General features: G+C 30.4%; 1 protein-coding gene and 1 pseudogene across 1 annotated transcript in view; one reads left to right on the top strand and one right to left on the bottom strand.

Annotated features, from left to right (window-relative positions):
* Window positions 1–23,681, top strand: part of LOC113367265 (transportin-1-like) — a 51,313-nt gene that overhangs the window by 4,812 nt on the left and 22,820 nt on the right. The window contains 6 exon segments of the mRNA XM_026608889.1: window positions 7,377–7,556; window positions 7,630–7,990; window positions 8,060–8,232; window positions 12,730–13,041; window positions 13,517–13,624; window positions 18,250–18,449. Coding sequence (XP_026464674.1) covers window positions 7,377–7,556; window positions 7,630–7,990; window positions 8,060–8,232; window positions 12,730–13,041; window positions 13,517–13,624; window positions 18,250–18,449 — 1,334 coding nt within the window.
* LOC113368433 lies at window positions 5,281–5,892 on the bottom strand (annotated as a pseudogene).

Genomic DNA, 23,681 nt, shown 5'->3' with positions numbered 1-23,681 from the left:
TTTCCATTGTTTGAATATTTACTGATGCGCACAAACAGTATATAGTTGATAAACAGTTTTCATAAAGAGCAATTTTTGCAAAGAAATAGGAAGATTGGATATTAAATTCTAAAGATACAACAGCTCTTGATAGGGAACTAGGTACCATACAAATTAGGGAACTAAATACCATACAATCTCAGTCAATTTGTTGGGCACATAACAATATAATTTAAAAACGAATTTTTGGATTTTGCTTCGTAATTCAAAAATTACTGAATTAATGGAAGGCGTCAGTGGCGTCGGAACCGTGTGGGCTGGGCCCACCCATCGATCTCAAGTAATGATACTGTATTAAATATTGTAAAAAAAAAACACGAGCTAACCCATCAAAAATTTGCTTCCGACACCACCGGAAGGCGTAGTATAATATATCAAAATCTTGAAACTTTAAATGTGTCAATTAAATTTGAATATAATTGTTAAAAGGGTATGGGCCCCACCCTGGTATTTAAATAATTTTAAAATTAATTAAAAATATTTTACAAAGAAATGTTCCATATGCAGAATTTGCTCAGGTTTTTTCTACTTTTGGATGTGTTCTACCACATGAAATAAAACAGAATTTTGGACAATAAAAGAAAATTGAATACCCTTTTTAATGATGCTAATTAAAAATTAGTCCAAACAACCGCACTACCCGAAAATTCAAAACAAAAAATTATTTTCATGCACTAACAAATAATTATTAAACAATATTTGTTATTACAAATATAGTAGACATCGATATAAATATAATCCCGTTATTGGTTTGTTGATATCTTTCACCGTTGCGACAAAAAACGACTTTGAAAAAAGGGGCCACTTCCACACATTTTCAATGATATCTCGGCCAAATGATGAGCTACGGATTTGAAATTTGGTATATCGGATTTTCTCGAAAATACCCATAAAATGGCATCAAAATTATTTAAATACCAGGGTGGGGCCAATTCTGTATGGAAACACGCCCATACCCTTTAGGTATAATCGGTTTTTCTTTTTTTAATTTCAAAATTCATTTTTATTTTTTAATTTTCAAACATTTTTTTTTTTTGAATATCGAAAATATTTTGGATTTTGATCTCAGTTCTAGCTAAAATAATTTTAACTTTGCAATTCAGTTTATATAATTTTTAGAAATGAGACAAGATTCTTCATACTTCATGACTTCCACACTACTAGTTTTCCCTAAAATCCGAGCGGTTTGTAAACGAATGACCCATATATATAGTTCAGATATCAAACATTTCTGTCGTTTTAGGTTTTTATTTTTATACTTACAGTCGGTCAAGTAAGAGCGTGGCCGACTTTAACGACAGTTAATGAAAGATTTCGGTCTAATTCTTTCGTGAGCCAATAAAGTGAAGCTTTGTCCTTGATGCATTGTCAACAAAGGTTTAGTTGTCGTTGATCTTTTGAGAAAAAATCACGTTAAACGCCATGAGTGCTAAGTTACGCGTCGCGCTACGAGGCTGCGCCCTTTTGCATCCACCCAAAAGGTCCCCAATTGTCTAAACATATGAGAAAGTTGAAGGCATTTGTACAGAATTCGATACACCTATATAAAGTTGCTAAAAATGTCGATGATTTATCGGAACGTGGTTCAAATAAAAAAGAAGAAAAAAGAACAGTAAATGTGTTTTTGCGGCATCCTGCTTTAACACTGCAGCAAGAACGAGCAAAATTAATGGCAAAATGTTTAGTAATATCTACAAAACTATCTGAACCTTTCTTCGTATTCATGATCTGAAATGGCGCAACACAACGGGGAAGCCTCTGACGACTGAAAAACATGTGCTTCTTTTCCGCTTGGGCACATGAAAATATTGATAGAGATTTTGAAAATTCCATTTTTTACTGATAAAAGTTCTATATGAGCACGTACTGCCCTAATCGAGCCGGTAAATTAAAATACGAGCCGTCAGACTAGAATAATCCGTTAAATTAGTAAAAAGCAGGCGTCGGAGATGCCAGCCAATTGTCGACGCCGGTGGTGACTGGACAGATATTGACCAAATTGCATCATTGCTTGTAACGTATACAATGCATATATAAATATTAAAGTTTCATAAAATAATTATTTTTATAAATTAACACGGCCACGCTCTTACTTGACCGACTGTAGAATTTTTCAATAATACAATTATCAAGTATTTTACCAGTTTACAATCCTGATGAAATAACTTTTGATGAATCTTGCCAACGCATTTTAGTACATTTTTTTAAGAGAGGGCCTCTCAAAGTTCAAAAAATTTCAAAATTTCCAAAACATATACAGTAGGCCCTCGCTTTACACGGCACTCTGGGTGCACGGTTTCCATACTACACGGAGCTAAAAATCCGACATCCCTCCGACTACACGGACTTCTTATTACACGGTATTTGGTCAACAGCCCATAAGTTCGTTGTGCAAAAGGGTATTGATGTAAATTTTGTTATTGACTTTTATCTTTTAGACATGCCTGTTTATATAATAGCCGCCTAAGAACACGTTTGAGCTGACTACTGCGTCGCGCCAATTTTTGAATAAGGTGTCAATCGTGTCAATGTCATAAATGTCATTTCGTCCGTATTACTCCTACTTCAAGTGATATTTCTTGGTCTCCATACAGCGCGATAAAAACGGTGCGATTTGTACCAACTGTGAGTCTCTCATAGCACGGATCCCATACTGCACTATGTAAGGTTCCATAGAACGCACTACGAATTAGCCTGAATTGTATGTTAAATACGAGTTTCTTATAGCACGGTTCCCATACTGCACGGTACGCACTTGCCGCGTAAAGCGAGGGTTTACTGTACTTAAAAAAAACATAATACAATATTTTCAAAATATCATTTTTTTTTAAATTTAAAAAAAAAACATTTTCAAAAAAATCGAAAACTACTTTAAATTTAAAACTTTCAAAAATATACAAAATTTTAGGGGAAAAAAATTTACAATTCATTGAAAAAATGATCAAGTACTTATTTTTGCTCTTTTTATAGTAAATCTGTCAAAATGTTTTTTTTATGGATTATGAGAAATATTGCTGAAATGTATATTTATAATTAAATTTTTTAATATTTATTTTTTACTTGTTGTTAGGGCTTCCAATACCGTACAAAAATCTGAATACCGGTATAAAATTAAATAGTTATATTTTTACTTACTTCAGTTGTTATATTGACATATTAACAAATAATATATGAAATCTAACAAATATTGTCCTGAAATGAGTACATATTATTTATTTATTACATAAGGAGTAGAAGTAGATAGAAACAAAAAACGTGTCAGTAAAAAAATATATATTTTTCTATGTCCGTCTTTTTCAATCAAAAAATTATTCCAAACTCGAGTTACATCCTGTCCTTTGCGGTGCTCCGTAAATGTATTCATCTTTCACTGGTATATATTTATATATATATATATATATATATATATATATATGTATATGTCATTTAATTTTAATATTTTTTAATTACACACTATTAACTTTGGTTTATATAATCTTATATATAAAAATGGAGCTCTCTTTCAAATGTCCGAATAAAACTCGAAAACGGCTGAATCGATTTGGCCAGTCTTAGTCTTGAAAAATTCGTGCCAATCCAGAAAAAGTCCAAAAGGTGAGAAATTACTTCAAATTCGCGTAGAAACTTTACATTTTTAATTTGAAAATTTTTGTAGAAGCGTAATTTAAATAAAACAATGGACGGTGGCAATTTCGTGAAATGTCAAACGCTTTTGACAGATGATGTTCAATTACGTTTAATAGGATGTTTTACGCGAATATTATTTAATCATGATAAATTTGTAGTAAGTAGTTTTGTTTGTAGTTTTATTTATATACAAAAACGTTAGTAAACGGGCCGCAAGTGTTACTAGAGACTCAAAATATAAACTTTTTTGATATGTTAATATGAAAATGCACTTTTTGGCATATTTTTCTCAAACACAGTGCTCTGAAAGATCTCATTTGTATAATTATATACTCATTGGTATTTATAAAACATTTTCTAGGTTATATTATTTTTTATTTATCTTATTTAAATTCAGAACCTAAATTTGGTATCGATCAAATGACATTTTGTCGAATAACATTTTTCCAGTTATAATTTCCCAGAATTTATCGCAGAATAGATAGTAATATATGAAGGTCCGGGGTTAAAAAGGTCCACCACCGATGTGCCAAAAATCAGTAAAGTTAAGCATTGTTTAACAACAATATTTGAAAGTAGAGGAAAAAAGATGTATAGTCAGCTACAAACTTGATTTGAAAACGATAATCTTTGAAATGGGGGAGATAAACGGTAATCTTTGAAAATCCACAATAAAAGTATTTTCTCCCGTTGGTAGTTTTAGCATTAGTTAAAAATGTAATTATTTTGTAAAATACCTTTAAAATTATTATAAGGCTTTAAACTTTTTGCCACCTGCCCGTTACAAGTTACCCCGCATATAGGATAAAAAGGTCTAGATAACAAATTTTTGGAAGACATCAAAAAAGCACATTTCTACAATGATGAAGTAGAAGTCAGTATACTGAACGTAGTCAGATAATTGTTCGTTTGATATGTCTTATTTGTTGTGATATAATTGTTATGGTTTTCACAATATATTAGGGGGACCGGAAAGTAATGTCGTTTTCTTACGCTAAATTCAAACACATACATTTTTAACGAGTCTTTATTTTTAATCAATGATGTATTCCCCATCATTGTCAATAACCTTTTGCCATCCAGTGAGTAAATTTTCAATCCCTGATCGATAAAAATTAATTGGTTTTTCGGCAAAATATCTAGAGATGGCATTTTGGATATCGTCCAAATTTGCAAATGTTTTGCCACTTAAAAAGTGTTGCAGCGCTCGGAATAAGTGGAAATCCGATGGTGCAACATCGGGCGAATATGGTGGATGAGGCAGCACCTCCCACCCCAATTCATTAATTTTTTCTAGAGTTCGCTTTGCGCAGTGCGGTCTTGCATTGTCATGTTGGAGAATGACGCCTTTTCGGTTGACAATTGCTGCCCACTTTTCAATTAAAGATTGATTTACTCGCTGCAATTGTTCTCTGTAGAGGTCTGCAGTAACAGTTTGTCCAGGTTTCAGTAATTCAAAATGAACAATGCCGCGAATACTCCACCAAACACACAAAAGCGCTTTTTTGGGGTGTAAACCTGGCTTAGCAGTACTTCGAGGGTTTTCTTTTGGGGAGAGCCACTGCCTTTTGCGTTTTGGGTTATCATACAGGACCCATTTCTCATCTCCTGTGATCAAGCGATCAAAAAACGCTTCTGTGTTGTGTCGTTGAAGCAATAAGTTGCATGTGATTGATCGGTTAGCCTTATTCTGTTCGGACAGATTATGCGGGACCCAAACACCTGCTCTGCTTACTTTCCCAATCTGCTTCAAATGTTCTTGGATGGTCGACCAAGGTTGGTTGAGACTGTTTGACAATTCCTCGATCGTCTGGCACGGATTTGCCTCCACTTCCGCCCTTAACACGTCGTTGTCTAACGCTGATGGTCTTCCTGATCGATACGAGTCGGAAAGATCAAAATTACCCGATTTGAACTTGGAAACCCACCTTTGGCATTTATGAATGTCCAGTGCATTTGGATAAACATCGCATATGTTTTTGGTAGCAACTGTTGCGTTATTACCCTTGCGAAACTCAAAGAGCATGCAACGCCGGATGTGTACCTCTTCTGGTATTTGGCTGCCATTTTACCCAAAATTACAAAAAAAAAAATTGTAATTCAAATGTCTATAAGTAAAGAAATCACTATGTCTCACAATGTCTTTGGTACGCCTCTGAACCAAACAATGAGCTGACAAATGACAATCAAGTATTGGCATGCGCAGAAACGACATTACTTTCCGGTCCCCCTAATAGTTTATATTTGCTCAAAGTCAAATTGGACCTTTGTGTCTCGCCCTGCTCTACTATATATACATACTTTTTATTAAATTTACTTTAATTCATCGAAACTTGAAACTTTTCAAAAAGCAGGTCAAAGAAGAAATACTTAATTCATATTTCATTTCTCCTCGCAAAAATTTGAAAATTTTGTATAAGTTTAGTAGTATTATTTACAATTATACACAAAATCCAGAATCCAAAAAGAATCTGAAAAACTTGAAACGTAATTAATAAGCCGAAAGACCAAAAAAACCTTGGATTGGATTATACGATGTTTTCTATAGAAAGTGTATAAAACTTGCAGTTTGATTGTATTGACAAAATATAGACAAACTAATGGGATTTATTGTTTTTATAATACCTAATTGTATACCGCATTCAAACAACACATCCTTATGCACTTAAAGTATTAATATTTTTGATTCTCTAGAAATGGTTTAGAATATACCTTATTTAGCAAAACAACGTTTGCCGGGTCAGCTAGTCACTTATAAATATCATAAGTTCAAATTAAACACAATATTAAACACACTATTCTTCATATAAAAATTTATTTTCCCGCAACTCTGAGATGTTATCTACACGAAATTTACACAACTGCCTACTTAAAGTTACATTTCGGCTTCATATAACATTTTATTTAGTGGGAATTCCCTTGATTTTGAATATGATCAATAGAATTTCTTTATATGTGTGAGTGCAAGTCAAGTTATTACTCGTTCGGATTTTTCGGGAATTACTGCAATGTGTGCAATTTATCGATAAAAGATTATTACAATGTTGACTCTTCTTATGTTGAATGCAATACAATTGAGAATATGATTCATTATATGGTGTGTATCTACTATATAAGTTATTAATATTAACTAATTAGGCGTTGGGCCATAACAATACACTTCGCAAATTCTCAATATGTTGTCAGCGACACGCAATTTAAACAACTGCCGTTCTTACTTATGTAAAATGATTTATATATAATAAATAAAGAATTCTATATCATCGATTGTATATTATGTTTAAAGATCATTGATAGCGAATTCGATATAGGAACGAGGCACGTGAACACAGAATAACTATTGTAAATGAACCCTTTTATTAGCTGGCTGCCACACATAATATATAAACAATCGCTTTATCTTGCCTCAGCTGAGTCGGCAATACACAATACCTAGTTTGGAAACTGAAACTTGATATGTGTTTTGCGTAAGTTGAATTTTTGATAGAATACTGGTAACACCGTAATACCGGTATTATTTGCATCAATACCGGTATTGAATACCGGACAAAAATCGTCCGGAATCCCGGTATTCGGGATTACGGAATCCCGATATTGTAAGCCCTACTTGTTGTACAGCAAATGAAGAAATCTATTTTTTTTAAAAAATGTTTTCTTTCATTTTTATTCAAATCAAAAATATTTCATCTAATATTTTCATATCATTTCAGTACATGTTAATGAGAACACAAGATCCAGATGAGGGAGTGGCATTAGAGGCTTGTGAATTTTGGTTATCCCTAGCTGAGCAACCAATTTGTAAAGAAGCACTAGCTCCCCATCTTCAGAGACTTGTTCCAATCCTAGTCAGAGGAATGAAATATAGCGAAATTGATATTATATTTTTAAAAGTACATGCCTCAAAACTCTTATATTTATTTTTAATTTTCATAAGAAAAAATATTCATGAAGTCAATATTACAGGGAGATGTAGAAGAAAATGAGATGGTGCCGGATAGAGAAGAAGATATTCGACCTCGTTTTCACAAATCAAAATCTGTGAAGCACACCGTTAGCACTGGCGGTGATGCCGAAAACAACTTAAATCATTCAACATCCGAAGATTTTGATGATGATGATGATGACGATGACTGTATTGATGACGATAGTTCTTTATCAGATTGGAATTTGAGAAAGTGTTCGGCAGCTGGCTTGGATGTTCTTGCTAATGTTTTCAAGGATGACCTTCTGCCTGTATTAGTGCCCATTCTAAAAGAAACACTATTTCATAATGAATGGGAAATAAAAGAAAGTGGTATACTTGCTTTGGGTGCTATTGCAGAAGGTTATTATTATTTTTTAGTTATTATGTTCCTACAAATATTATTTAAATTCTGACTATTTCTATTTTTAGGATGCATGAATGGAATGATACAACACTTGCCTGAATTAATACCATACCTTATCAGATCACTAGGAGATAATAAAGCACTTGTTAGGGCCATCACATGTTGGACTTTATCTAGGTATTCACATTGGGTAGTAAGCCAACCACATGATTCATACTTGAAGCCTTTGATGACTGAAGTAAGTACTTAATTATGAGTTATCAATTATAGTTTTTTTTTTAAAACTTAACTTCTCATAGAGTAAGTTATGGTAATCGCACAAAAATCTAAAATGAAAATTTGTTCAGTTAGAAAAGATGGATGTGTGTGTGTGTGTGTGTGTGTTTTGTTTGGATACAATTTTTTGTGCACGATCTTGGGCGCACTGATCAACCGATTTAAAATATTTAAAAAAAAAAAATTCAATTTCATCTAATGGGGAGACGTGCTGATTAGTTTTTCGAAGACAGTTTCAGCCATTTTGGAGATACGGAGCAAAAAGTGCAGAAAGTATAAATTAGTTTTTTATGGGAACAGACCATCCGATTTGAACGACCATTCAGTTCGTACAGATTGGGAGAGGGTACTGGTTAGTTTTTAAGAAAGGTAGGCCTAGCAGTTTTTGTTGGCGTATGGTTTGACAAAAAATGATCATGCAGAGAAACGAATTATCCAATTAGAATCATTCAAAAAAAATTTTACTTTTGTTAGTGGTGTGAAAAAATGATTAAATTTCAGGCAGGTCTAACGGTTCCAAAGTTATCAATAAAAAAAAAACATTTCTAAAAAATTTCTTTAACCTTTTTTTCATTCTCTTAATTTTTCAAAAATTTCAAAAATTGAAAATTTTCGAAAAATCGAAATTTTCACTCATTTCTTTTTATCATTTTCATTTTGATTATATTGTCATATTTCTGTACATTACTTTTTCCACAATTTTATTCATTTTATATAAAAAATCGACTATCTTCTGCTTTTCTCAAGCATATTGTTTGCTTAAATCTTATGAAGATCAGGTTTTTGAAAGATCTCCTGAAGATGGAGCGTACCTAGTTCCGAAACGTCGACAGTAAATAAAAAAATGTTTTTTAAAACTTTTTTGTTTTTTATTACTTTTTGGTTCTTTGTTCGAAGCAAGAATTCATATATATGATGATAGTTTTGTCGACGTTGATACATATTTGAAATATTTTTTTGCAGCCCAATCATTGAATTAAAAAAAGATTAAATAAAAAAATTATTTATTCCATTAAACGTTTTGACACTTGATGTGTGTCATCATTCAGTAATCAAACCAGGAAAAACACAGAAAAAATTAATAATGTAAAATTTAATGAACACTAAAATTGTATAAAGAATATTATACTAATATATTAATAAACGAAGAATTAAAGGAGCACATAATGCCCTCCTACATTGCATGTATTCAATCGTAGTGCACTATGAGAACTCTATTTCTCTTTTCATAATGTACTACAATTGAATACATACAATATAGGAGGGCATTATGTGCTCTTTAAGTTCGTGTGTGTGTGTACATGTGAACAGATTTTTTGCCGTAAGTCGACGTTTTCTCAAAAACGGCTGGACCGATTTCAAAAATTTAAGCCATTCGATGTATCTCGATGAGGAGTGCGACGATTGGCCAAGCCGTTTTTTTGATAAATAGCAGAAAAGTGAAATATTTTTCGTCCACGTTTTAGCCCGCAATTCTGAATCGATTTTGAAAATTCAAAAACCACTCGCAAGATATTGGTTGGGAATCGTGCTGATTAGTTTGTGGTAAAGATCGGCCGGGCCGTTTTCTTGTAATAAAGTGTTAAAAAAAATCTACGATATTTATTATTTTTTTGACGGTAGATACTATAGTCTTCTAGATCATACTAAAATATTACGGTCCTACGACAATTGGTTTAACTTTAAAAATTCGTCAAAGTTTGCAAAAATTAGTATCGTTTTTTGGCATTTGTCAAAATTAGACCTTTCATCGACGTTTGCTTAAAAACGCCTGTACCCATTTCAGAAATTTAAAAGCCATTTGATGTATCTCGATGAGGATTATCGTTTCTCTGTTTTGTGCGGCGATCGGACGAGCCGTTTCTTTGCAATTTGGAAAAAAGTGTTAAACTTTTCGTCCACATTTAGGCTCATACTACCGAATCGATTTAAAGAAATCAAAAACAACTCGAAAGATATCAGTTGGGAATGATACTGATTAGGTTTAGGTGAAAATCTATCTAGCCGTTTTCTTGTAATTGACTGTTGAAAAAAAAATTTAAGACGGTTTTTATGGAACATTTTTTGGCGATATATATGTTACGCTCATTTGGCGAATGTGAGTTCAACTCGCGCATGTGCGGGTGAAATACTAATTTATATATTTATATTTATATTTACATAATTTATTTTAGTCATGAGCATATTATTATCCATTATTTATTATTCACTATTAACTATTAACTATTTAGCAATTAACAATTTATCTATTAACTATGAACTATTAACTATTTAATTAATAACTATTAACTATTTAACCATTAACGATTACCTATTTAACTATTCTTAATTCACTATTTACTAATAACTATTCACTATTTGCTATTATCTATTCACTATTTACTATTAACTATTCAGTTATCACTATTCACTATTTACTATTAACTATTCAGTTATCACTATTCACTATTTACTATTAACTATTCAGTTATTACTATTTACTATTTACTATTAACTATTCGGTTATCACTATTCACTATTTACTATTAACTATTCAGTTATCACTACTCACTATTTACTATTAACTATTCAGTTATCACTATTCACTATTTACTATTAACTATTCAGTTATCACTATTCACTATTTGACTATTTAGTTATCACTATTTACTATTAACTATTCACTATTTACTATTAACTATTCACTATTTATAATTCAACTATTTAACTATAAACTGTTAAACCATTTAGTTATCACTATTCACTATTCAATAATAACTATTTACTATTTACTATTCACCATTTACTATTTAACTATTTACTGTTAACTATTTACATTTAACTACTAACTAGTTACTTAAACTAATAACTATTTACCTAAAACTATTAACTATTTACCTATAACTATTAAACTATTAACTATTCACTAATTAACTATTTTAAATTCTATTTACTATTTTACTAACAATTAACTATTAACTATTTACTATTTAATATTAATTATTTACTATACACTATATTAAAACTTTACTATTCAATTATTTACTATTAACTATTTAGTGCGCATGCGCCAAATACACAAGATGTTCATGAGACCGATCCAAGTACGCACGTACACCATTATTTTAAATTGATTGTTTGAGAACTTCACATTCACCTAGCGTTTTGGGGAATGTGCACATTCACCGGTGAATGTGCACATTCACCAAGAGTGCACATTTACCGTAACATATATATATATCATAGAATTTACTGAAATATTACAAGTAGTTTAATTTTAAAAATTCATCAAAGTTTGAGAAAATGAGTAGTTTTTTTTTTTGACATTTGTTAAAATTAAAATTAGACGATTTACTTGGTAAAACGATAGAGTACTTTGTCTTAATGAACATACTAAACCATTAAGGTTCTACGGAAACTGGTTCAATCATAAAAAATGTTGATTTTCGAAAATTTGCTTTTAGAAGATACTCCGAGTTAACGTGTTCGCTCGTTTTCAATTATGTGTTATTAATCCACTCGGAATACTTTTAATCCCTCATAAATTAATTTATTTTTAATTGATTAAGTCGATTATTTACACATATCGGGAAGTTCATGTAACTTGCCTCAAGGCAAAATACCAATATCAATATCAACTAGTTTGTTTTAATTTCGACGATTGGCTGAAAATCAATATTCAAGCTTGACAAATATGTATATATATTGACAAATTCTAGTAATTGGGCATAACAACAATAAAAAACATGAATTTCTTTCAAAAATTTATTTTTAATCCATACGTTTCGGCTATATAATCCTAGCCTTCATTTAGTGGAAACTAAAAAAATAAAATTAAAAACTAAAACAATTGAATCGGAGTGAAAATAAAAAATAAAAAGAGTAAAAAGTACTTACAATTAGTTAATCTTAGTGTTAAATTGGAAAATTTTAATAATCCATGGTATCAGGATATGGTAATGCACTACACTATGTATTATAAACATTAAACTTGTAATTACACAATATTTTCACAAATACTAATTTAAAAACCACAAATGGATAGTGTGTGTGACTGATTGAAGATATAATGGAGAAAGGATTTTTTTAAAAATATTTTTACCAAGATTCTACACATGTGTGGAACGAATTGCGAATCCTTTGCGCGACGCTTTTATTGTTTTGTGAGAAATTTGGAAATACTATCTAAATGAAAAAGATTTGTGTCGCACAGCGCTTACATATGGTATCCTCATATGGGCCGATGTTCTGAAGACTCAAAAAATGGAGAGAATGGCTGGACTTATATACCGTCTAAGTGCGTTAAGAATTGTTCGCTCATTTCGCACCACATGAGGAAGCAATTTGCCCATTACTATAACTACCCTATGGAAAGTTAATATAGTGCTAGAAGAGAACTTTATTATAAAAACCATTCGGCAATTGTTTTTATGATAAATTAAATCAATTTATATGAAATAATGTAATTTTGTAATTTTAGTTGCTTAAGCGAGTTCTGGATCCAAATAAACGTGTTCAAGAAGCAGCATGTTCAGCCTTTGCTACATTAGAGGAGGAAGCTTGCACAGAACTAGTCCCATACTTAGGATTTATTCTTGAAACATTAGTATTTGCATTCACAAAGTATCAACATAAAAATCTCCTTATATTATATGATGCTATTGGTACACTAGCAGATTCTGTAGGACACCATTTAAATCGACCGGATTATATCAACATGCTTATGCCACCTTTAATACAGAAATGGAATGTTTTGAAGGATGAGGATAAAGATTTATTTCCTTTACTTGAAGTAAGTATATATATATTTTCAATTATATTATTACTAAGACAAAATCACAGTTAATTAGTCTTGTAAAACATTTGAGAATTGTCTCAAATTATAACATAGCAAATATTTTGACCATAATTTTATATTAACACCCTAAGCTTACTTGAGCAAACTAATTCAACCAAGACGGTCAGGCCAAACTGAATGTACGCGTTTCATTTAAAGGATTTTACAAAAATAATTATTTGAAATCTTGTTTTCAGTTTTGCTATAAAACTGAAAAATATAACGTTTTTATACCATTTTTGTTTGTTTGAAAAAATACTATACTTTCGAGTTATATTACACTTTTCTGTATGTAAGATGTTTTATTTGTTCAAAATTATTAGTGGATAATTCTTATGCAAGTCAACTTTTCTTCCTTTTTACAAACCTTTTTCAAATTGTGTTTTATGCTAGTTCATTATTTTATTTGAATAAAATGTCTTCTATTTAGTGTTTATCCAGTGTTGCGACAGCATTACAATCTGGTTTTCTGCCGTATTGCGAACCTGTCTATAGGAGGTGCATGTCACTTATTGAGCAAACCTTGCATCAGCACATTGTAAGTATTTTCACAATTTAACTTTAGCAATATTCATAGCTCAACCAATTAACTACTATGAAAATATTATTCATTAAAACTATTCAATTTTTTTGTATAAAGGGTCTGGGCGTGTTTCCATACAGAATTGGTCCCTATTGTCCCAATAAAAAATATTGAAATCTTAAGTTTTTCATACATTGAAATATATTAGTCAGGAGCTTATACGACAAATGAAAATAATCAATAATAATTATTGTTTTATTCGGCGCGTTGGATTTTTTATTATGACTAATGAATATATTTCTATACAAGATATAAATAAATTTTGGTTTTTAATAAATATTTCTATACTTATATACAGGATTTGTCGAGACGCGCGATAACCACGAGCCTTATGCTTGCTCGTCGCTCTTGCATTTAAAGTGGAACCCAAAGTTCCACTTACTTACATTCAAATGAATTTTGAATAACAGAAGAAAAATGTGCAGGCTTTCGAATGATGCTAATATAAAAGTAGTGTCCAAAGAGCCGCACTGGTAGGAAATGGAAAATGAAAAATTATTTTCACCTTTTCATGCACTAATAAATAATTTTTTCACATTATTTGTTATGAACAACATAGACAAGATCAGTGTAAACAGAATGACGTTAACATTTTTTCGAAATCTCTTATATTTCCGACAAAAAGTGAGTTTGAAAAAAGGGGCCACTTTCACATGTTTTCACTCATATCTCTTTTTTTTTTTTTTCAATCAGAATACATGACTATTCTATGAGCTATTTGGCTTATGTCATTCACTCACACACATACACACACACTTGCAAACACACATAAATGATGAGCTACGGATTTGAAATTTGGTATTTCGAATTTTCTCGAAAATACCTATAAAATGGCATAAAAATTATTTAAATACCAGGGTGGGGCCAATTCTGTATGGAAACACGCCCATACCCTTTATACTCATCGCACAGCAACTAGTTAGACATTTTCAGTTTTTATCACCAAGAAACAAGCATAACACAACGTTGCCATAACAACGCTATCTTATCAATAAATTCGGCCCAATTGTTTTTCGTCTTTTTCTCTCTCGCTCCAATGTTCTATCTCTTTCACTCAAACTCACTACTAGTGTAGTAAATTGAGCGGAAAAAAGGGTAAAAACTATGAATTTTTTTACTGTGCTGCGATTTGCATGAAATTTTGGATATAGACTAATCTTGCCCTTAAGTTTAAAAGTGACTCCCCCGCAGGGTTATAACCATCGCTATCCGCCAAGGTCCCTTTATGTATTTATTTATTTATTTACAAGTTGACATTGAGCCATTTTATCGCTAGAAATCGTGTTTAATATTAAAGGATAAAATTGTAAAGTATTTTTAATTCATTTACCTTACAATAAAATTATTTTCAATTCATTGAAAACCCTACAACCCTTGCGAAACAACTTCACTAATTTACCTGTCTATCAATTCACCTGTCTACCAATTTACCTATCAACGTGTTTATCAATCTACCATTTTACTTGCCATCCAATTTACCTGTTAACCAATTTACCTTTTATCCCGCTCTATATGTCTACCAAATAACCTGTCAATATATTTATCTGTCTATATATTCGTCTAGCTACCAGTTGTCCTGTTAAAAAAGTCGACGGAACGGCCAACTCCTACCACTTGTATCTGATATCTGAAAACCCGTCTCGCGATTTACCTAACAATTTTGCAAAGGGTATGGATAAAATATTATTTTGCAAGTGTTCCAAAATATACAATGTTACAACAGACCCTTGAAATAGGCCAGCTGGGTAAACCACGTAAAAAACGAACTAAACACACTACCCCGTGGCGTTTAAACGTACTTTTCAAAGTGATTGTATTTTTAAAACAGTGATCTTTGAAAATTGACCTTGTGCCATTTTTTTTAGCTCGCATCGGATCATTGAGGACTTTTGAGATCTCTTTTATAATTGTATTTTAAACAATTTTGCCAAGTTTCAGCCCATTATGATTTAAGTAACCTTGAATGCCTAAATTCACCGGGCTATGTATTGAAATTGTTGAGTATTATTATTCGAAATAATTATTTTTCTACTCTTTTTCACGTCATTTATTGAAAATAGTCATGTATTGAAATTGATAGCTAATAATTGTTATTTTCCCTATTCCGCATGGAAAATCATAATTATTATAATTTGTGACATTCTATATGTTCTGTATGCGTAGACAAATTTCCGTAGGAAAAGTTATAGTAATGAGCCAAAAATCGAAAATGAAAATTTTTGCATTTTATCACGTTTTGAAGGTGTCTGAACATTTTGGCATACCATTATAAAAATGGAAGTGTATGTGTGCGTGAGTGATTTTTTTGTATTGCGAAGGAAATTTATGCATCCCAGACTGGTCTTTTGTCCAGTCCAAATGAGCGAAGTCCCATTTGCCCTTCCTCTTACCGTAGGACGCACGTTAATTAGCACATCTTTCGCAAATCTGTCTATGGCGTTCCAAGCAGCTTCAGTTGTCAGCATCACTTCTGCAATAGTATCTGGAGTAATTCTGCGCCTCAATATCTCTTCTACATCGTCCCGTAGAGCACTAAATAGTGGGCACATAAAGAACACGTGCTCAGCATCTTCGATTTCGCCCAAACATTATGGGAAATCCGGCGAGCTATTGTGTGTGTATGTGACCGACACAGATCAGCCAATTTGCAGATTAGTTTTTGGCAAACGCAGGATTCAGTCGTTACGGAGATACGAAGCAAAGAGTGTTTTTGAGAAAACGGAGTATCCGATTTGAATGATCCAAAAAACATTCAATTTGTAATGATTGGAAGAAGTGGTGATTAGTTTTTGGCAAAGGTTCAGCCAAAACTTTTCCAAAAACTAATTTGTAGCATATATCAACACTTTTTCAGATTTGACGTTGTCCTGTACCCATGTCTACAATTTCTTAATATCATCATATACTAATATTTACCGTTCAGTTAAAAATAATAATTAGTGTTTTTTTAATTATGAGTGAATTACCAAAATATGAGTGATGTTAAATGTAGTACTGCTCTAAATAAAATGATGATTCTCAATTCCCACAGTTAACTTTTTAATTATTCCTTTAACAAATTGTATATTAAAAATTATACACAATTTATAGAATAAAGTTTATTGTGAAAAAAGCTAAAGATATAGACTAAAAATCATTGTTATGCTCACATTCATAGATATATATATATATATATATATATATATATATATATATGAAATACAAAAAGGCTAAAAATTATAAAATATAGAGACAACTAGCTGTAAGTGGAATTCTGTCTTAAGGCAATTAGGGCATCGTGCCTTAAGGCAATTTCTGGAACTTTCCGTACCGCAATTCAAAATTCGAGTAATTAAAAATAATCAATAATAATCAATAAAAGTTAATCAATGATTTGAAACATACCGTGTTGAAAAAAAAACGTAATTTCTGAAATATATTATAATTAATTAATAATATATTATATATATTATATATCAATTATTAATATATAATAATTAAAAAATACAATAATCAAATAATTCAAAAAATATTTTAACATTAAAAATATAATTTTTTTTTTTCAAAACCTGCCTTCCACGAAAACTAATAGTTTCTTCTCATCGTAAACAAAAGCAAAATGTTAATTAATGTTTATTCTCATCATCCGATTAGAATAATTCGCTTACTCAAAAACGGCATGATCATTTTTTGCACCGTCTGCTCCAACAAACTAGTACTAAAATGACAGCGCGACCGCGCTTCATACCTGTTCTAGAGACAAAATATCAATACGCGATAGCGCGCGTAGCACTAAAACAAAATAATATATGTATTCATTATTAAATTTTATATAAAATATCTGATACTCTGATGTGCATATGTCTAATGTTCATTTTTGACCGCCAAATGGCTCATTTTTTTTACTTTTTTCTCCATATCTCCAAAAATTTGAACAGTTCTTCATTTAGTCAATACGAATAAAATGTTTTTTGAATTATTCAAATCGGACGCTCCGTTCTCTTAAAAACTGAGTTACCGTTTTTGGCACTTTTTGCCCTGTATCTTCGGAACGGCTAGACCTGCCTTCGCCAAAAACTAATTAGCACGTCGCCTTATCAATAGGAATCGAATGTTTGTTGAATTATTCAAATCGGTTGACCCGTGTTCCCGAAATCGTCGACGAAAATTTGTATCCGCACATACATACATACACGCACACACACACACATACATCCATTTTTTCTAAGGTATGTCAAAATGTTCAGAAGGTTTTGAAACGTAAAGATATATAAAAATTTTCATTTTCGATTTTTTTGCGATTACTATAACTTGCCCTACGGGAAGTTGAAAATTTGAAGATAATATATAAATAAAGGGGCGAATGGTACTCGGGATAGCAAAAATCGAAACAATTCATACGCGAGACAGTTTACTTCGTAGTAAAAACAGAATATTTGTATGTGGCGAAAAGCTCTGGGGCAAGAGCAAGTCCCGGCGCGAGAGAGAGTCTCGTTCCTCGTTCGGTATGCTTAAGTGGTTAATAAATAATTAAAGATAAAAAAAAGTCTTTTGTACACATTTATATTTAGATCTACACATTGTGTATGAAATATTTTCAGGCTAATACAACGAGCCCAGAGCAGTTTGAAGCCCCTGACAAAGATTTTGTGATCGTCGCGCTTGATCTGCTATCTGGACTAGCTGAAGGGTTGGATGGACACATAGAAAAATTGGTCGTTAATAGTAATATCATGCAACTGTTATTTCAGTGCATGCAGGATCCTATGCCAGAGGTAAATACACACATATGCACGGGCCGGTAAATACACACACAGGGCCGGTCCTGGGGTCCTTAGCGCCAGCATGCAACTTTTTTTTCTAGCGCCCCCCTCCCTATTAATTTTCACCGTTTTAACAGTTCATCATTAAAATTATATAAATATTTACATATTTTTTAAAAATTAATTTTCAATTATTCTGGATTTAGTACACAAAAAATTAGATATAATCCAGAAGGGTATAAAATATATTGATTTTAAATTTATTTATTATTATCGATATCAATAAATAAAACAATCCCTGTCATAATTTTACATTTTAGTAATATTCAATATGTAGTAAATTGATTAAGGATGTAAGTCGACTACCATAGCAAAAGGATTAATATTTTTGTTAGATTAAAGTTATAGAATTTAAGAAATGCATTTCATAAATAGTATTTATTTTTAATTTGATACTATTTCTGAAATGCATTTCTTAAATTCTATAACTTTAATTTAACAAAAATATCAAGTGAAATAAATAAATTAATTTTTAATTATTATGGATTTAGTGCACAAAAAATTAGATATAATCTAAAAGCGTATATAATATATTGATTTTAAATTTATTTAGAAAATCCAGGCAATTCGGGTGTTGATTATAATCAAGTATTTTGAAATATTCAATTATTTTTAACGTATGTGCAATATTAATATTTAAAAAAACTAGCATTTAATTTTCAAACATAACACTCGTATTTCATGTTGGATTTTTAAAATTTTAATTTAATTTAATTTTTCATCATTTACAATATCCAAAAATGCGTCGTAAACTTCTCCTTATTGATATCGTAAGAGCCGTCATATTCAGAGTATCAGCTTATTGTTTTAAAGTTAAATTTTCAACGTATTTTAGAAGTATTATTCAAAAATCAGTAAAAAAAAGCAAAGAAATTACACATTTCTTGAACAATATTGAGAAAAAACTTATTATATTTGATATGTATTATTTCTGTATAGTTAACAATTATTAAAGTTAGAGTATGGGCACCACTAGGTATAAAACAAGCCTTAAGATTTTCGTTCTTCAACATTCAAAGTTCAACAGATGCGAAACATTTGCAACAAAAGCAAAAGTTACAATTCAATTTCTCGGAATAAACAAGTCATTTTCTAAGCACAGACTCACTATTTTTTATAATCAGTTTATATTTTTTAACAAGTCCGATTCAACAAAATCAGCTCGCAATTTTTCGTCAATAATGCCCAACAACTAATTTAATCTTTCGCAGGTTTGCGCTTATAAGTAGAGTAAGAAATAAACAGAGCTGTTATTTACTAATTTGCAGAATTAATAATCGTTTAATTGTTTCTACTGATATCACATTGCAAAATAAATATGCTTTTTGTGTCTCCGTATCCCTAGTTAAGTTAAATTATTTATTATAATTTATTGAGTACTCTAGATTTTAAATAAATAATTCTAGATTTTATATAAAAAAATCTAAATATTATATTATAAATTTAATTTCCGAAACTCGTTTTGGCGCCCACTAAGGCTTGCGCCCGCATTTTTTGCATGCATTGCATGCAAGGCAGGACCGGTCCTGTATATATATATATATATATATATATATATATTAGGGTGGTCCTTAAAATGGTCATTTTCGAATTTCCTTGCTCTCAGGGGCTCAAATGGTTCCAAATTGATAAAAAACAATTCTCTGAAAGTTTTAGCTCTTAATATTAACGTTTAGATAGAGCGCAATTCAATCAAAGTTTTGTATGGAAATAGCATGGAAAAATTTTCAAAAATTGTAAAAATGTTTTTTAGATGTAACTTAGCGAACAAATGAATTAATAAAACTCATTCATTTGTCGCTAAGTTATACCTAACACATTTTTTTTAAATTTTCAAAATTTTTTCCATGCTCTTTCCATACAAACTTTGATTGAATTGCGCTCTATCTAAACGTTAATATTAAGAGCTAAAACTTTCAGAGAATTGTTTTTTATCAATTTGGAACCATTTGAGCCCCTGAGAGCAAGGAAATTCGAAAATGACCATTTTAAGGACCACCCTAATATATATATATATATATATGATTTAGTAGTTAATTTTGATGTTGAAATATATGAGTGAGTTCTTGAGGGCGATACATCAAACAAAGAAAAGCCAAAGATTTATAAAATAATCTTTATTTCCAAACGTTTTGACAATCAATTTAATGTCATCATCAGTGAATCTAAAAACAGTATGAAAATTAGCATATCTAGGTAATTATAATATATGTGGATTGGTAAAGTAACTATACAATAAGAGAAAAATTAACAAATAGCAACACTTAACAACAAATCAAATATAAAAGATAGGAAAGGTAGTAGAGACTAGAATTAAATAAATAATTAAAAAGTATAGGCAAAAATATTTAAGTACACTCATATAAACTTACGCATATATACATATATGTATTTGTATGTATGTATGTATGTATATATATATGTATATTGCTTATTTACATGTATGTTTGTATGTATGTGCATATTTATATGTGTATACATGTAATTATATATACGTATATATGCATGTATGTATGTATATATATATATATATATATATATATATATATATATATATGTATATATATATGTATATGTATATGTATATATATATATATATATATATATATATATATATATTTGTGAGCATTTATGTACATATGTATATATATATATATGTATTGTGTGTATATATATATATATGTATATATATATGTGTGTATATATGTGTATATACATGTTTATGCGTATATGTATGTGTATACGTGTATAGCTATAGTTACATAGATAGGTATGAGTATATGTATGGTTCATACATGTACATGTACGGCGTTGTGAATATGCATGCACGTTGCATATATGTATATACGTATATTTATATGTGTATAGTCTTACATGTACATGTGTACATATATAGGTATATATTGTTGTATCTGTATATGTATATGTGTATTATATGTTTGTATGTGTGTGTATATGGATATATGCATGTATATATATATATATGTATATATATATATGTATATGTGTATATGTGTACGTACATATATGTATATATGCGTAAGTTTATATGAGTGTACTTAAATATTTTTGCCTATACTTTTTAATTATTTATTTAATTCTAGTCTCTACTACCTTTCCTATCTTTTATATTTGATTTGTTGTTAAGTGTTGCTATTTGTTAATTTTTCTCTTATTGTATAGTTACTTTACCAATCCACATATATTATAATTACCTAGATATGCTAATTTTCATACTGTTTTTAGATCCACTGATGATGACATTAAATTGAATGTCGAAACGTTTGGAAATAAAGATTATTTTATAAATCTTTGGCTTTTCTTTGTTTGATGTATCGCCCTCAAGAACTCACTCATATATATATATATATATATATATATATATCTATATTGAAGTATGTGAGTTTGGTGTTGATATATATTTTGATGACTTATTTAGAATTGGGCAGTAACACCAAGTAAAAAAAACTAAAGTAGTTTTGAAATACTTTATTTTATTCATCCATACGTTTCGGTCTTCATCGAGACCGTCATTCAGTGGAAAAACTAAAAGATTTTATATGATGTAGGAGGAAAATAATATAAAGTTATAGAACTTATATATATAAGTACTTACAAAAATTAATTATACAAAAATACACTACCCTATAAACACAGTGTTAATCGTTATCGTTAAGTTATCACAGTGTAATGGTGTAGTGTATTTTTGTATAATTAATTTCTGTATCTACTATCAATAACAATAAACATATTTTCTTACTAAGATGTCGTAAAGAGAAAATTATTCCAAATTTTTATCAAATTAAACTTAATAAATTTGAACATTTTAATTATTCATCACAAGATTATAAGTTAACTAGTTTTAGTTTAAGACTCATGTCCTTCTCAATAGAAAATTGTATTAAAATTAGTCATAATTTGAAAACAATAGTCGAACGATTAACGAATTGGTTGTCAAAAGTAGTTGAAATCGAAATTTTAAATAACTTCTTATATTTTGAAGACCTCAGAAATAATAAACTCTCATCAAAACATAAAAACTCTTAATATGAAAAGTTATACCAACAAAAATTAGAAAAAACAAAAATCACATTAGATGATAGCACTATTATAATGAAGTGGTTAAAGAATTGTTCAAACGTTGACCTCCCTGAAAGTTCACGCTATTTTTGCCCTAGGCCCGAATTTTGCTGTTCCTATAAATTCTTACAAATTCAATTTCATTGAAATTGTCAGTAACTTAGCAAATTGTTTACAACAAATTAAAGAACCTAAACATCAAAATTTAACCAGGTCCATCTTTTGCAAAAAAATCATTTCATTTACAAAATCTTCTTGCACAAATCTTGACTATAACTATATTTTAAGAGATCTGAAACAATGTAATTGTTTTTTTTTGAAAAATAATCCAGAAATCATTGTCACTAGAGCCGACACAGGAAACGTAACCGTTGTGTTAAACAAAAAATATTACCTCGAAAAAGTTTCAAATTTACTCTCAGATAACAAAACTTACAACATTGCTGTTAATGATCCTACAGAACACATAAACCGTAGTTGCCACAAGTTTATCGTTACTAATAAACAGTTACCCAAACAGCTTCCAATTTAAAAAACTTACATCCTTACCACCCACGACTATACCTGTCTTTCAAAAATACATAAACCTGAATTACCTTTCCGCCCCTTTGTATCAGACAATAACTCACCACTTTATAAATTATCAAAATATATAAATAATTCTATAACTTCTGTCACCAAACAATCCCCATTTCACATAAAACATTCATTCGAGTTTGTCGAAAAACTTAAACAAATCACAGTTCCAAATGATTACGTATTAATTAGTTTAGACGTAGTATTTCTGTTCACAATTGTTCCAATAAACCTTATTCTTGAAGCCATAACTAGAAAATGGCATGATTTATCCTCCCATACTACAATTTCCCTACATTGGTATCGAGAAACAATAAAATTTTTAATTTCCAACACATATTTTGAGTTCAATAATGCATTCTATTTTCAAACATTTGGTACGCCAATGGGATCTCCAGCTTCTCCATCTTTAGCTGAAATAGCCCTTCAACACATAGAATCCACAATATTAAATTCCTACAATAAACAATTTTTTTACTACCGATATGTTGATGGCATCATAACATTCATCTCAAACAGTGACACAACAACTCTTGTAAATTCTTTTAATGCCT

The sequence above is a fragment of the Ctenocephalides felis genome, unplaced genomic scaffold, assembly GCF_003426905.1.
Source record: "Ctenocephalides felis isolate EL2017-DRISC unplaced genomic scaffold, ASM342690v1 CF-g0.4_SCAFFOLD_01170, whole genome shotgun sequence".
NCBI classification, from domain to species: domain Eukaryota; kingdom Metazoa; phylum Arthropoda; class Insecta; order Siphonaptera; family Pulicidae; genus Ctenocephalides; species Ctenocephalides felis.
This window is presented reverse-complemented; position numbering and strand designations above follow the sequence as displayed.